Below are 12,810 nucleotides of genomic sequence, written 5' to 3' on the forward strand. Positions count from 1 at the left end.
GAACTCCTGACCTCAGGTGATCCACCCTCCTTGGCCTCCCAAAGGGCTGGGATTATAGGCATGAGCCACCGTGCCCAGCCTAGTGTATCTTTAGAAACAATGACATCGTTGCATGGATGCCGGTTCCGTGGGAGCGCTATTGTGTAGCAAAGGGCCTTGCCAGCTGAAGATCACACCACACAGACTCTGCTTTCACCAGCTGTGTGACTTCAGGCAAATGAGTTGACTTCTCTGTGCCTCTGTTTCCTCATCTGAAAATGGGAACACTAACGCCTACCTGATAGAAATTGCTGAGGATCAAGTAAGATCATGCATATAGCAACTGGGTAAAAGTTGCCAATCTTTGTACCAGCACATGCACTCAGGGCCTTCCTTATGCTTGAAAATATAGAGGTGCACGGGAGGAGTGGGGCGTAAAGACAGACAGCAGGGAAGGCAACAGATGGCACAGTTCCTCCACTCTGCTGTTCTCAGGGCTGACCCAGCTGCTGCGCCCTCAGAAGCGGGTGGAGAATGGGCGGCAGTGGGAAGGGAATGGTTGATTCATTTAGTGCAATCACCTGCAGTCTCAACAGCTTCTATACTCAGCACCTGGATTGTAGCAGTGTTCTCTGGGCCTCGGCTGCCTGGGTGCCTCCCCTGCCGGGGCTGAAGGAGTGTCGGGGCTTCTTGCACCACTGAGGCTGGGATTAAGCCCTAAGGCCTTGCTTTAACTTGTGCTCACCTAGAAAATGAACTAAGTCCCATGACCTTTGCCTCTTGCCACAGGCCCTGAGCAGCCTAGCCTGGCTTTGTCCGTTTGGAAGAAGTAGACCTGCACACCTGCTGTCCTCATTCATTTGTTCCAGTGAACAATCAGTGCCAGGCTCACTCTGTGCTCCCAGACCCGAATCAGTCAATGGTGTCACAGGTAGATGAATGCAACTTGGTCCTGCTCTCCAGGGTTCCAGCAGGCTCTAATCCCGCCACTCTCTTTCATCCTCAAGGGCCCCAGCCAGGCTCACGTCCACCTCTGGGCCTTAGCCCTTGCTGTTCCATCACGCGCTACTCTCTAGCAGACTCTGTGAGCTCCCCCATCCCATCCTGCCGATACATCCTTCATGACCCAGCTTGGTGTCTGCCTCCTCCAGGAAGTCTGCCCAGATCACCCCACCTGGATGTGCTCTCTTCCTGCTCCAGGTAACTCGCCGCACTGCCTTTCACAAAGCACTTAGCTATCCCCTCCTGGTACCTTTATAGCTCCTATTTGTGCATGGAGTCCCCACCCGACCCTTGGAGAAGACAGTGGTAAGACTGTATCTTACCCATCTTTATAAACGTGGCTCATATCCAAACCCATTCAGTACTGGTTGATCTCAGAAAATTACCTTCATGTCTTTCCTGCTACTCACTTCTGGAGGGATGGGCTTGAGCCTTGCTAGGCCTCGGTTCAAACCTCAGCCCTGTACCTCACTAGCTGTATGATATCTGGGAAAGTTAGCCCACTCTAGTGGTAGGTATGGCTGGTGTCCCACCCATCCCTGTGGAGCCTTATCTTTTTAGTCGACTCCAGCCCTCCTTCCACTAGCCAGCTCTGCATCTCTTCACCCAAGGACCATTTCTGGCAAGAGTCAGATCTTACAGTCCAGGAAGAGAGAAGGGGGCCGGGCATGGTGGCTCACACCTGTACTCCCAGCACTTTGGGAGGCCGAGGCGGGAGGATCCCCTGAGGTCAGGAGTTCGAGACCAGCCTGGCCAACATGGTGAAACCCTATCTCTACTAAAAATACAAAATTAGCCAGGTGTGGTGGCACATGCCTGTAGTCTCAGCTACTCAGGAGGCTGAGGCAGGAGAATTGCTTGAACCCAGGAGGTGGAGGTTGCAGTGAGCTGAGATTGTGCCACTGCACTGCAGCCTGGGCAACAGAGCAAGACTCTGTCTCACAAAAAAAGAAAAAAGAAAAGAAAGGAAAAGAAAAAAAAAGGAAGAGAGAATGTGCTGGAAGATGCATCCTCACAGCTCACGACTATCAGGAGTTGGTGAATAATATGAGCTCCATCACCCCTCGGGTGGGATAACCACGAGATGTGTGTTCCACACTGGCTCCCAGAGTTCCCCAGCAGGATTCAGCTCCAGTTGCCCCCAAGGGTAACTCTCATGACAATGTACCTTTTATTGGCATCAGTCCCTTCCCCTGGCTTGGTTCCCCTACTGGTGCTTCCTGGGGTTGCTACCCAAATAATCCACTTGCACTCAAATCCTTGTCTCAGGGTCTGCTTCTGGGGAAACCCAAACTAAAGCACTCCTCTTAGCCTCAGTTTCATTATCTGTAAAATGGGTATAATGGCCGAGTTGACCTCACAGGATGACTGCAAGATGGTATCTGCAAAGCACAGAGCCTGGAATTACTAAGCATTCTCCAAAAGGAACCACTACAGTTATTTTCAGTTGTACTTATTTTAAACTTTTTAATCTTTTTTTTTTCTTTTTTTTTTTTTTTTTTTGTCAGTCTCACTCTGTCACCTGGGCTGGAGTGCAGTGGCGTGATCTGGGCTCACTGCAACTTCTACCTCCCAGGTTCAAGTGATTCTCACACCTCAGCCTCCCGAGTAGCTGGGATTACAGGTTCGCGCCACTGTGCCTGGCTAATTTTTGTATTTTTTGTAGAGATGGGGTCTCGCCATGTTGCCCAGGCTGGTCTTGAACTCCTGGGTTCGAGGAATTCCCCTGCTGTGGCCTCCTAAAATGAGGTGGCATGAGCCACCTCGCCCAGGCTAAGTTTCTGAAGAGAGGACTGAATCTTTTGACAGAGCAGTCATGACTATGCCCCACCCAGCTTGCTCTGGAGAGCCAGCACCTTCTCTTGGGACCACCCCCCACTGTCTGGTAATTCCCATCCACACACTTGCTCTGGACACGCCCTTCTTGATGACCAAGAAAAATCCAGAACATGGTCGTCCCTTGGCATCAAAAACTTTCCCCTTGGGCTGGTTTTGAGCTGCATCCTCCCAGCAGGGGTGGGAAGCTCATTTCTGAGCACCTATCAGGGCAGCTGGGGATCAGAGGGGGTGCCGGCTGAACACCCACTGCCAGGAGACCCTGGTTTTATTTTCTACCAGTCCTTGCCAGGCCAGTAGTCTGCCTGGTCTTGGCAGGACACTGCAGTGCTTCCCGGCCACCACAGTCCCCACTCCCTGTGACGGGGCCTCTGTGGCAAGGGGAGGTTGGGACTTGGCAGAAGGCCCGATAAGTTCTGGTAATTCCGATTTTCAGGTCCAACTGGCGATTTGATGCATTTTACCTAGTCTGAGGCGAACGAGTCCATTCGCCATCTGAGCCCTGTACTTACACGTCTGGACTCTTCCTGGGAGGCAGACAAGTTCCACAACCACAGCAGGGGAGAGACCATCAAAAGTACACAGTGGCTGGGGGACATGAGTCTAGCTAAGCCAAATAAGACTTGTGTGCTCAACACAGCACAGGGCACCCAGACTGCCTGGGTCCAGATTCCCACTCTGCTATTTACTCACTGTGTCCCCTGGGGGAGGGCACTCAATGTCTTTGTACTGCAGTTACCTCATCTATAAAATGGGTAAGGCGGCAACGTCTACCTCCTAGGGCTGCTGTGAGGTTAAATGGGCAGATTCACATGAAGAACTTGCAAGACTGCCTGGAGCAAAGCAAGTACTCAGTGAATGCTTGCTGCTATAGAGGCATTAACACGCACGGAAAATGTGCGGACAGACGTAACGCATGCAATGTGACTTTGGAGGCAGACTGGTGGTTACGGGGCTGCAGGAGGGGAAGGGTGGGGGGAGCGTGGGGCTTTGTTTTGAATGATGAGATGTTTTGGAACTAAATAGATGAGGTGGTGGTTGTACCACATTGTGTCTGTACTAAATGTCACTGAACTGTATACTTTTAAATGGCTAATTTTATGTTATATGAATTTCATCTCAATTAAAAAAAGAAAAAACTTCTGGGGAGTGAGTTTGGTTAGAGTAGGTGGAAAAGATCTTTACTTTTTACATTTCTGTCCAGCTTGGGTTTTTGTTAAATGATGAACATACATGTGTATCACTTTGGTAATTAAACAAATTCAAGTTGTTTTTAAAAGGAAGCATCGTACAGGAGAAAATGTGTGTGGGAGGTGAAAGGAACATATGATGAGCTCTGACTCATATTTCATCATCTATCACCTGCTTATATGTTGTTTATTTGTCTGTATGTCCATATGTCTATCCATCTATCTGTGCATCTGTCTGTCTGTCCGTCCATCTGTCCATCCATCCATCCATTCATCCATCATCTGTCTTCCCATGCAATATGAACAAGAGCCTTGGGGGCAGTGTGAATGCCCCTATTTCAAAGCAACAAAAGTGAGGCTTAGAAAATTTAAGCCGCATGCCCAACTCACAGAGCCTGACCTCCAAAACATCTTTTGACTCCATCACACAGCCCCTTATTTGCATATGTAAAACAGGGAGCATAAAGCCACTTTTTTACCCTAGTTCTGATTGACGCTCTCTAGACCCTGGATGCCTGGCTGAGCTCTCAAAGTCAGAGCAGGCCAGCATGGTCCTCCTGACTGCATCAGTCCTGCCTCTCAGGTGCCCAAATGCCCAGAGAGCCTGCAAGCCACCCACTCCCTGCTCTCCAGCCATGAACAGCTGCTCCCCAAAGCAGAAACCAGGCCTCTCACCAGCCCCCCATGTCTGTGTTCTGGGAAAAAATTGTGGTCAAAAAGCTGACAAATATAGGAAAGGGAAATAAACAGGTAGCCATCTGTGTGGTAGCTGTTTCCATGTGGGAGCCAGGGCAGGTGTGGAGCACGCCTGAGTTCCTCACAGGTGTGTGTGTGCCTACCAATGGGAGACAGCCCCACTCACCCCGGCCACCACCCGGTGCAGGATCCTGGCCACCTCTGCCTGGCCCAGACTCAGCTGCAGCCACACCGGGCATGTTTTGATGAGCTTCTCCAGGATGCTGATGCCCCGGCGGCGAGGAAGGCAGTTCTTCGGGGTGGCTGGCAGACAAAGCCCCATGCCATCTTCCTCTTCCTCTTCCTCTCCTTTGCCAACAACTGGAACCGGACTGAAAAACAGAGTCAAATGATCAGCCATCCTGCAGCCAACCCAGAGAGGGTTTACAACACCTGGGGATTCCATTCAGCCATGCTTACTTATTCAGCATTAGGAAGTCTGTGGCCCTCTGGAGAATTAAAAAAAAAAAAAATCAACAAACCAAGGTCTTCACCTTAGGGCGCTTATATAGGAAACACACCTCAGCCCACCTGACTCAGGATGTGAGGCTCCAAGATGTTGTTCCTCCTTTTCTGGAATCAGAACCAGCCTGTGTTGGGATGGGGTAGGCAAATGTCAGGGTCTTGGGGAGAGTCTGGGATCTCTCTTTTTTTTTTTTTTTTTTTTTGGTGGGGTCGCGCTTTGTCACCCAGGCTGGAGTGCAGTGGATCTCGGCTTACCGCAAACTCCGCCTCCTGGGTTCACGCCATTCTCCTGCCTCAGCCTCCGGAGTAGCTGGGACTACAGGCGCCCGCCACCTCGTCTGGCTAGTTTTTTGTGTTTTTTTAGTAGAGACGGGGTTTCACTGTGTTAGCCAGGATGGTCTACGATCTCCTGACCTCGTGATCTGCCCGTCTCAGCCTCCCAAAGTGCTGGGATTATAGGCTTGAGCCACCGCGCCCGGCCAAGTCTGGGATCTCTTAAACCAGACAGAACTGTCAACAGTAGGCAATGCCCATTTCCCAGCGAAGCCCTCAGTTTGATTTTGCTGTTTCTTGGGTCTGTGAGAGCCAAGACTTCAGTCTGTGAGGAAACGGCGAGACACAGCTAGAGTACAAGTATAAATCTAACAGAAGCACAATGCAACAGAAGTAGCTAATTGCAACCCAGGGTGGGTTGAGGAAAATGGGTGGCATTTGAGCAGAGCCTTGAAGAGGATTTTTAAAAACTTTTAAAGAGTAACACACACAGTGAAATGCACACATCTTGAGTGTACAGCTAGCCACATTTTTACACATGTCTACACCTGTGTAACTACCACCCAGATCAAGATAGCGAGATCTGCGCTGCCATAGCCACTAGCCAGAAGTGATTATTGAGCTCTTAAAAGTGGCTTGTCTGAATTGACAAGTACTGTAAGCACAAGATATACACAGGATTTCAAAGACAAAAAGAATGTAAAATAGCTCATTAATATTTTTATTGTTTACATGTCAAGATAATTTTTTTTTAAGACAGATTCTTGCTCTGTTGCGCAGGCTAGAATGCAGTGGCATGATCTCAGCTTACTACAGCCTCTGCCTCTTGGGGTCAAGTGATCCTCCTGCTTCAACCTCCCAAGTAGCTGGAATTACAGGTGTGCACCACCACGCCCAGCTAAGTTTTGTATTTTTTTTAGTAGAGACGGGGTTTCACCATGTTGGCCAGACTGGTCTTGAACTCCTGACCTCAAGTGACCCACCCACCTTGGTCTCCCAATGTGCTGGGATTACAGGTATGAACCATCACACCCAGCAAGATATTTTAAATGTGTCAGGTTAAATAAAACATTATTAAAATTACCTTGCCTGTTTTATTATGGCTGCTAGAACATTTAGAATGACATATGTGGCTTGCATTAGATTTCCATTGGATGGTGCTGATATAGGACAGTTCTAGAAAGTTCCTTCTTACCCCTTCCCAGTCAACAGTACCTGAGGATGTGTCAACACAGCACAGTGGGGGAAGGAGGATCACAGACCCAAGAAACAGCAAAATCAAACTGAGGGCTTTGCTGGGAAATGGGCTCTGCCTACTGTTTACGGTTCTGTCTGGTTTAAGAGATCCCAGACCCGCCCCAAGACCCTCATGTTTGCCTTCCGCATCCCAACACACACACGCTGGTTTTGATTTCAGACAAGGAGGAACAACATCTCGGAGCCTCACATCCTGAGTCGGGTGGGCCGGAAGATCCGTCTACTTTCTACCGAAGGCACCAGGTCTCTCAAGGTACCTGCAGGGGTGAAAGCCTTAATCAGACAGACGAGGGTACTCAGAAAGCCACGAAGCTGTGGGTGGTGCCTTCCATCTTGCCCTGTGTCTCTGTGATGCTGCCCAGGGGTACCAGGGATCAAGGTTGGCATTGGTTCCAGAAGCATCCAGGGCATGTGCTGTAAGGAGACTCTCGGAGGAGGCGGGGGATGAGGCCAGGGTAAGCCCTGTAAAAGGGCACAGGAAAGTGGAACTACCCCTGTGGGCGGGGCTCTGGGGGCCCTGGGGGTTCTCAGGGTGGTGGAGGGGTTAGGCAGCGTTGGATTAAACAGGCGCAGCAGTGTTGTGCATTTTCAGCAGTGGGTTTTTGAGAGCACTGACTGGGACTGCCTGTCATGAGGAGGGGTGTGTGAAGGTCAGTGTGAAGTTGTCTGCACCCGGGGAGAAAATTCCCTCCCACATCCTCCGGGGAGCCTTGACCCTCATGAATGTTGTGTGTGCTCCTGGCTGCCTGTGGATTTCTCCTCTTAGTCCACAGCCTGCAGCCTACATAGAAGAAGGAGCCAGGTCACCAGGAAGACATGAGTGTCCCGGAGAATGGCAGGAATCCTGGGGCTGGTGGGGGCGGGGTAGGACGGCTCTGTGCAAGTCCACAGGCTGTGGAATTGGGGCCGAACAGTCTCACTTGGAGCTCAAGGCCAGGGCGGCCTGGCTGATACTGATGTAACCACTTCCCAGGCCCTGAGTGTGGTCCCAGCATCTCGTGTGGGAAAAGTTAAAATGATGGAGGTCTGAATTTCCCAGAAAAGAAAAGAAACCCCCTGGGCTGCAGGCTTCTCCAACCCCACTTGGAAACACAAAGATATGTTCTGGCACCAAAAGACGCTATAATCATCCTTAAACATCCCTGCCTGGGCCCCAGCCTCCCCCAGGCCAATTAGGACTTTCAATAGCAGGGAGTCAGGGCAATTGGCTTCATTTCTTCTTTGCCACAAACTATGGCTTAGCACTTAGCCACTCCCTCTCGAAGTCTGTTTCCTCATCTGTGCAATGGGGACTGGGAGAAGGAAGCTTCCTCTATTTGCTGGGTGGCCCTAGGTGTGACCTGGGCTCATCCTCATTTTTTTTTTTTTTTTTTTTACCTGCAGAACCAAAGCTGCAATCAAACAGAGAGGTTCCGGGAGTAAGGAGAGGGTGGGCCTCTCATTCACTCGGGCCGTGCTTAGTTTCTGTGGACCTGCCAATGTCAAATGCTGTTGCAGGCACAGGTTAGAGCAGTGAACAAAAGAGTTAAAAAACAACCCCGAAACCTTCATGGTATTTACATTCTAGGGGAGTAGATGGGCAATAAACAAGGCAAATGGGTGACTAGAGGATGTCAGATGGTAATACCACCAAAGAAGAAGAGGAAAGGGGACGGGGGACAGTTCCAAACTGGGTGGCCAGGGAAGACGCCCGGAAAAGGTGATTGTGGAATAAATGCCTGGCTGCAGGTATCTGGGGAAGTGATTTCTGGGTAGGAGGAAAAGCAAACTCCCAAGCCTCCAGTTCCTGCTCCTGGAGCAAATGCAAGGAGGGACAGTGAGAGACGGGTGAGAGTGGGAGGAGGTGAGGGCAGAGGGGGCAGGGGGAGGGTCCCATGAGCATCTGGAGCCACAGGGAGCACTGGCTCTAAATCCACATGTATAAGCCCTCCCCAGGGCTGGGGGAAGGGGCTGGGCTTCCAGCTAGCTACATGCCTAGCCAAGCACTCAGGCTTCCTTGGCAAGAATAAATGGGCCCATGGAGATGTGGGGGGACCTGGGTAGTCTCAAGGCCCAGGAGGGTCTGCAGGAATCCACAGTGATAAACCTGCTTGCCAGCCCAGCAGTCCCACCTGCATCCTGAAGCACGAGGCTACTGCTCTCAGGGTGACCGAGTGGAAACTCTGCCCCAGGCTCCAACATCACGAGGACTGTACATTTCACTGTCTTGTGATCACGTCTCTTCCCGCTCTAAAACTTGCAATGGATTCTACCGTCTAAAGAATCCAGTCCAGTCCTCTCATGTTTAAGGCATTCCCTTTCTGAGCCTCTGCCTCTCAACCTCAGACACCCCCTACAAAGGGCTCCTCTCCATCATCCAAGAGAATGTGCACTTCTCCACCTGGAGCCCACGCTCATGCTGCTCTGTCCACCTGCACCTCCTTCAGGGTCTATTTCTTCCTCCCAAGATTATTTCCAACTGGTAGGCAAAAGTATTAAACCAGACATAGAAAGCAATGATCATAAAAGAAAAAATAGATAAGTTAGACTGCATCACAATTTAAAACTTCTGCCCCTCAGGCTGGGGGAAAAATATTTGCAAAACATACATCCAACAGAGAGCAAGCAAATCAATTTTCAAAATGGGCAAGAGATTTGAACAGATACTTCAAAGAAGAAGACATACAAATGGACAATAAGCAGGTGAAAAAGAGCTCAAAGTCATTAGTCATTAGGGAAATGCAAATTAAAACCACAATGCGATACCACGGCACAACCACTAGAATGGCTAAAATTAAAATGACTGACAATATCACATAGTGGTGAGAATGGGAAGTAATCAGAATGCTAGTGTACTCTTGGGGAGAACGTACATTGGTACAAGCACTTTAGACAAAGATATGGCACTTTTTAATAAACCTAAACATATACCTACCCTGTAGCCCAGTGATTCCACTCCTGGGTATACAACAGAGGGAAATGAAAGTATATGTGCAGAAAGACTTGCACACAAATGTCAAAGCAGCTCTCCTCCTAATACCTCAATACAACCTGGTTCCAGTGCCCATCAGTGGCGGAATGGATAAAGAAACTGTGGCATGTCCACACAATGGGCCAGTAGTCAGCAATGAAAAGGAATTATCCATATGCACAACCACATGAATGAATCTCAGAAGCATTATGCTGAGTCAAAGAAGCCAAATGCAAAAAAGTACATATGGCATGAATCCATTTATATGAAGTTCAAACAGTGTACTTAGATGTGTGCATTCACTTTTACCACATGCAAATTTTACACCAAAAGAATAAAAGATAATCCTAACTAAATACTAAACTCTAGTTAACTCTAGTTAGTCATGCTAACATTCAGGGGGTGGTCTGCAGCTTTCTATGAAATACATTAAAAAATAAGGTACATTCATGGATGGGTAAAGATATGTAACAAAACAGAGAAAAACACTGAGGGTTACTGGTGGGTGTATGGGTGTTTACTGCAAAGTTCTTTCAAGGCTTCTGTATCTTCTAAATTTTTAATAGTGAACTACTGGGAAAACAGTTCTTCGCATCCTTTAAGTCCGCTTCAGATGAAGCCTGCCAGCTGTATTAGAAGCCTTGGGTTTGAATGCAGGCTGTGTGACCTCTGGCCAGTTATTAATACTGTACCTCTCTGGGCTTCAGTTTAATCACCTGTGAAAACATAATAAGCTGGGCGCTGTGGCTCACACCTGTAATCCAAACATTTTGGGATTAAGGTTAAGGCAGGAAGGTTGTCTGAGCCCAGGAGTTTGAGACCAGCCTGGGAAATATAGTGAGACCACATCTCTACAAAAAATTTTTTGAAAAATTAGCCAGGCATGATGGCATGTGCCCCATGCAGTTCCAGATACTCAGGAAGCTAAAGTAGGAGGACTGCTTGAGCCTGGAGGTGGAGGCTGCATTGAGCTGAGATCGCCTCACTGTATTCCAGCCTGGGTAACAGAACAAGACCCTGTCTCAAAATGAATGAATGAATGAATGAATGAATAAATAAATAAATAAATAAATAAAATTAAACAAAAATAAAAATAAGTAAAAACAACGTAGTTGTCTTTATTTAAGAGGGTTACTGGGAAAATTTCATGAGTTGTCAACTAGATAGCATAGTGCCTGACACACTATTCAGTAAATGTTACAGTTTTTCCAACCCTCCAACCCCCAAGTTATAAATGCTTCTTCCTCTTCCTGCTACAGTTCTCTCACTTTAAAGCCTTGATTTTGGGACTAAGCACATTTGATTGACGTGACTGCGGCCCACATCTGTGTGTTGCTTGTCTTGTGCCGAACATCTGTCCCCAGGGTAACCCACAATTTCAAGTGCCTGGGAACCACACGGCTTGGCACAGACAGAGAAACAAACCACTGGAAGGATCCCTTTCCCACCCTGTGCAAAGACAACAAGGCCTAGGATCATCCCAGGCACCTCCAGGCCCCTCGGAGCACTGAGGGCTGAAGGTGCCAGCCTGCGGGCTCAGACTAAACACCAACGAGGACAAAGGCCCCTAAGCCTCAGCTTTCCAGGAATTGCCCAACCCTTGTGATGCTCTCATTCCCCTCTGGGTGGTCCAGTGTGGCTGGAACAAAGGGCCCTCCCAGAGACCTGCTCAGGGCCCCCAGGAGGGTAGGCAGATGCAAGGATCTCCGGGTGGAGAGGAATCTGTAAAAGGTCAAAGGCTGCAGCCCCTTGGCTTCGAGCAATGTCTAGAAGTTAGAGAAGAAACAGCGGGAGTTAGGGAAGTATGGACCTTGAACTGGGTCCCAGAAGTAACAGGGCTCTTAAGGGACAAAGTGACATGGCATCTTCTCCGTCCAGGCCTAAGAAGGGTGGCAGAGCCAGGCAGCTGCCACAGGTCACTGGAGTTCCCGGGTGTCCATTTCCGATTGGAAAATGTCCGTGCCAAGGACGGCACTTGGGGCAGGATGGCAAAGATGGAATTGCCCAGAGTGGGTGACACGCAGGCTTTGTTTTACAGCTATGATGACTCTTATCAACTGGCCTGGCCATAGCAGCTCCAACTGCCAGGAACCGTCGCTAAGCCCACCCAGCATCGGATCAGCCATCTGTTGGCAGAGCCGGCTACTTCGACGCCCACGCTCTCCCTCTTACCAGTTGACTCCAGCTCCGCTAAGGACCCTGCAAAGGCAGAACCGGGGACCCTGAATAATGAAAGGCGTTGTTAGAGCCTTGGAAGCTTTGCAGCAGCTCCACCAGAAAGAGAAATTGCTCTACAACGGGTTGTTCTCCCACTCACGGAGAATAGAGCAGTGAGCTCAGAGCAGCAGGCCCACAGGCTTCTGATCCTACGGCTGCCGCCGGACACCCACCCAGACCGCCCTGCCAGACGCAGTGCCAGCAGACACTCAGGAAAACCCAGCTCCTGGGCTGCAGGACTCAACCTCTCAGCTTCTATGGGGATTTTCTCACCAGTTCCCTAAAGGAGGGCGGGAATTGCCTTGAGTGTGCCCAGCTCCTGGGCATAGTGCCTGTGTCTACATTCAGGCCTATTCAGCCAGGCGGGTAGAAGAGGGAAGCTCCACTCCAGGGTGGAGAGCTGGCCCAAGGGGCTGACCAAGTGTGGGGACAGAGCGATGAGTATGGCAGCTTGGGGTGTATGGCCCTGACTAGATGCTGCCTATTAGGGGTAGGGGAAAGGCGCAGAAGTTTCCCAGCTCCACAGGGTGCCGGCTTCGGGCTGCCCATGTCAGCCCCAGGAAGCAGCTGAGAGAGTTCCAATGCAGCCTCACGGTGGGAACCGAGGCCTTCCTGTATAGACTTGGCCAGGACATGCCAGGGAGTGGGAGGGGGGAGTGTGTGACGGAAAGGGAGGACCGGAAAAGGCCGTTACTACCCCTCCTACCATCCTGACCCAAGGCAGGGTGGCCTCCCAGCTTCAACAAGACAAAGGAGGCTATAGGAATGGAGAGGCCTGGTCCCTGGGCTTAGAGGGCTCTCGGGTCAGTAGAAGCCAGTGTGGCTCTGGTGATAAATGTTACAGGATGGCCAGGTCCCTCTGGACAAAGCACCATGAGAACACAGAGGGAGTGCAGGGGCCGGCGT

General features: G+C 50.0%; 1 protein-coding gene across 2 annotated transcripts in view; it reads right to left on the minus strand.

Annotated features, from left to right (window-relative positions):
* RIN3 (Ras and Rab interactor 3) overlaps positions 1–12,810 on the minus strand; it is a 185,471-nt gene that overhangs the window by 140,393 nt on the left and 32,268 nt on the right. For both annotated transcript variants that reach the window (XM_023205504.3, XM_023205505.2), the window contains exon 2: positions 4,870–5,074. In XM_023205504.3, the coding sequence (XP_023061272.2) occupies positions 4,870–5,074 (205 nt within the window). The remainder of the gene's footprint in view (positions 1–4,869; positions 5,075–12,810) is intronic.

Source organism: Piliocolobus tephrosceles, chromosome 6 (assembly GCF_002776525.5).
Source record: "Piliocolobus tephrosceles isolate RC106 chromosome 6, ASM277652v3, whole genome shotgun sequence".
Taxonomy (NCBI): Eukaryota; Metazoa; Chordata; class Mammalia; order Primates; family Cercopithecidae; genus Piliocolobus; species Piliocolobus tephrosceles.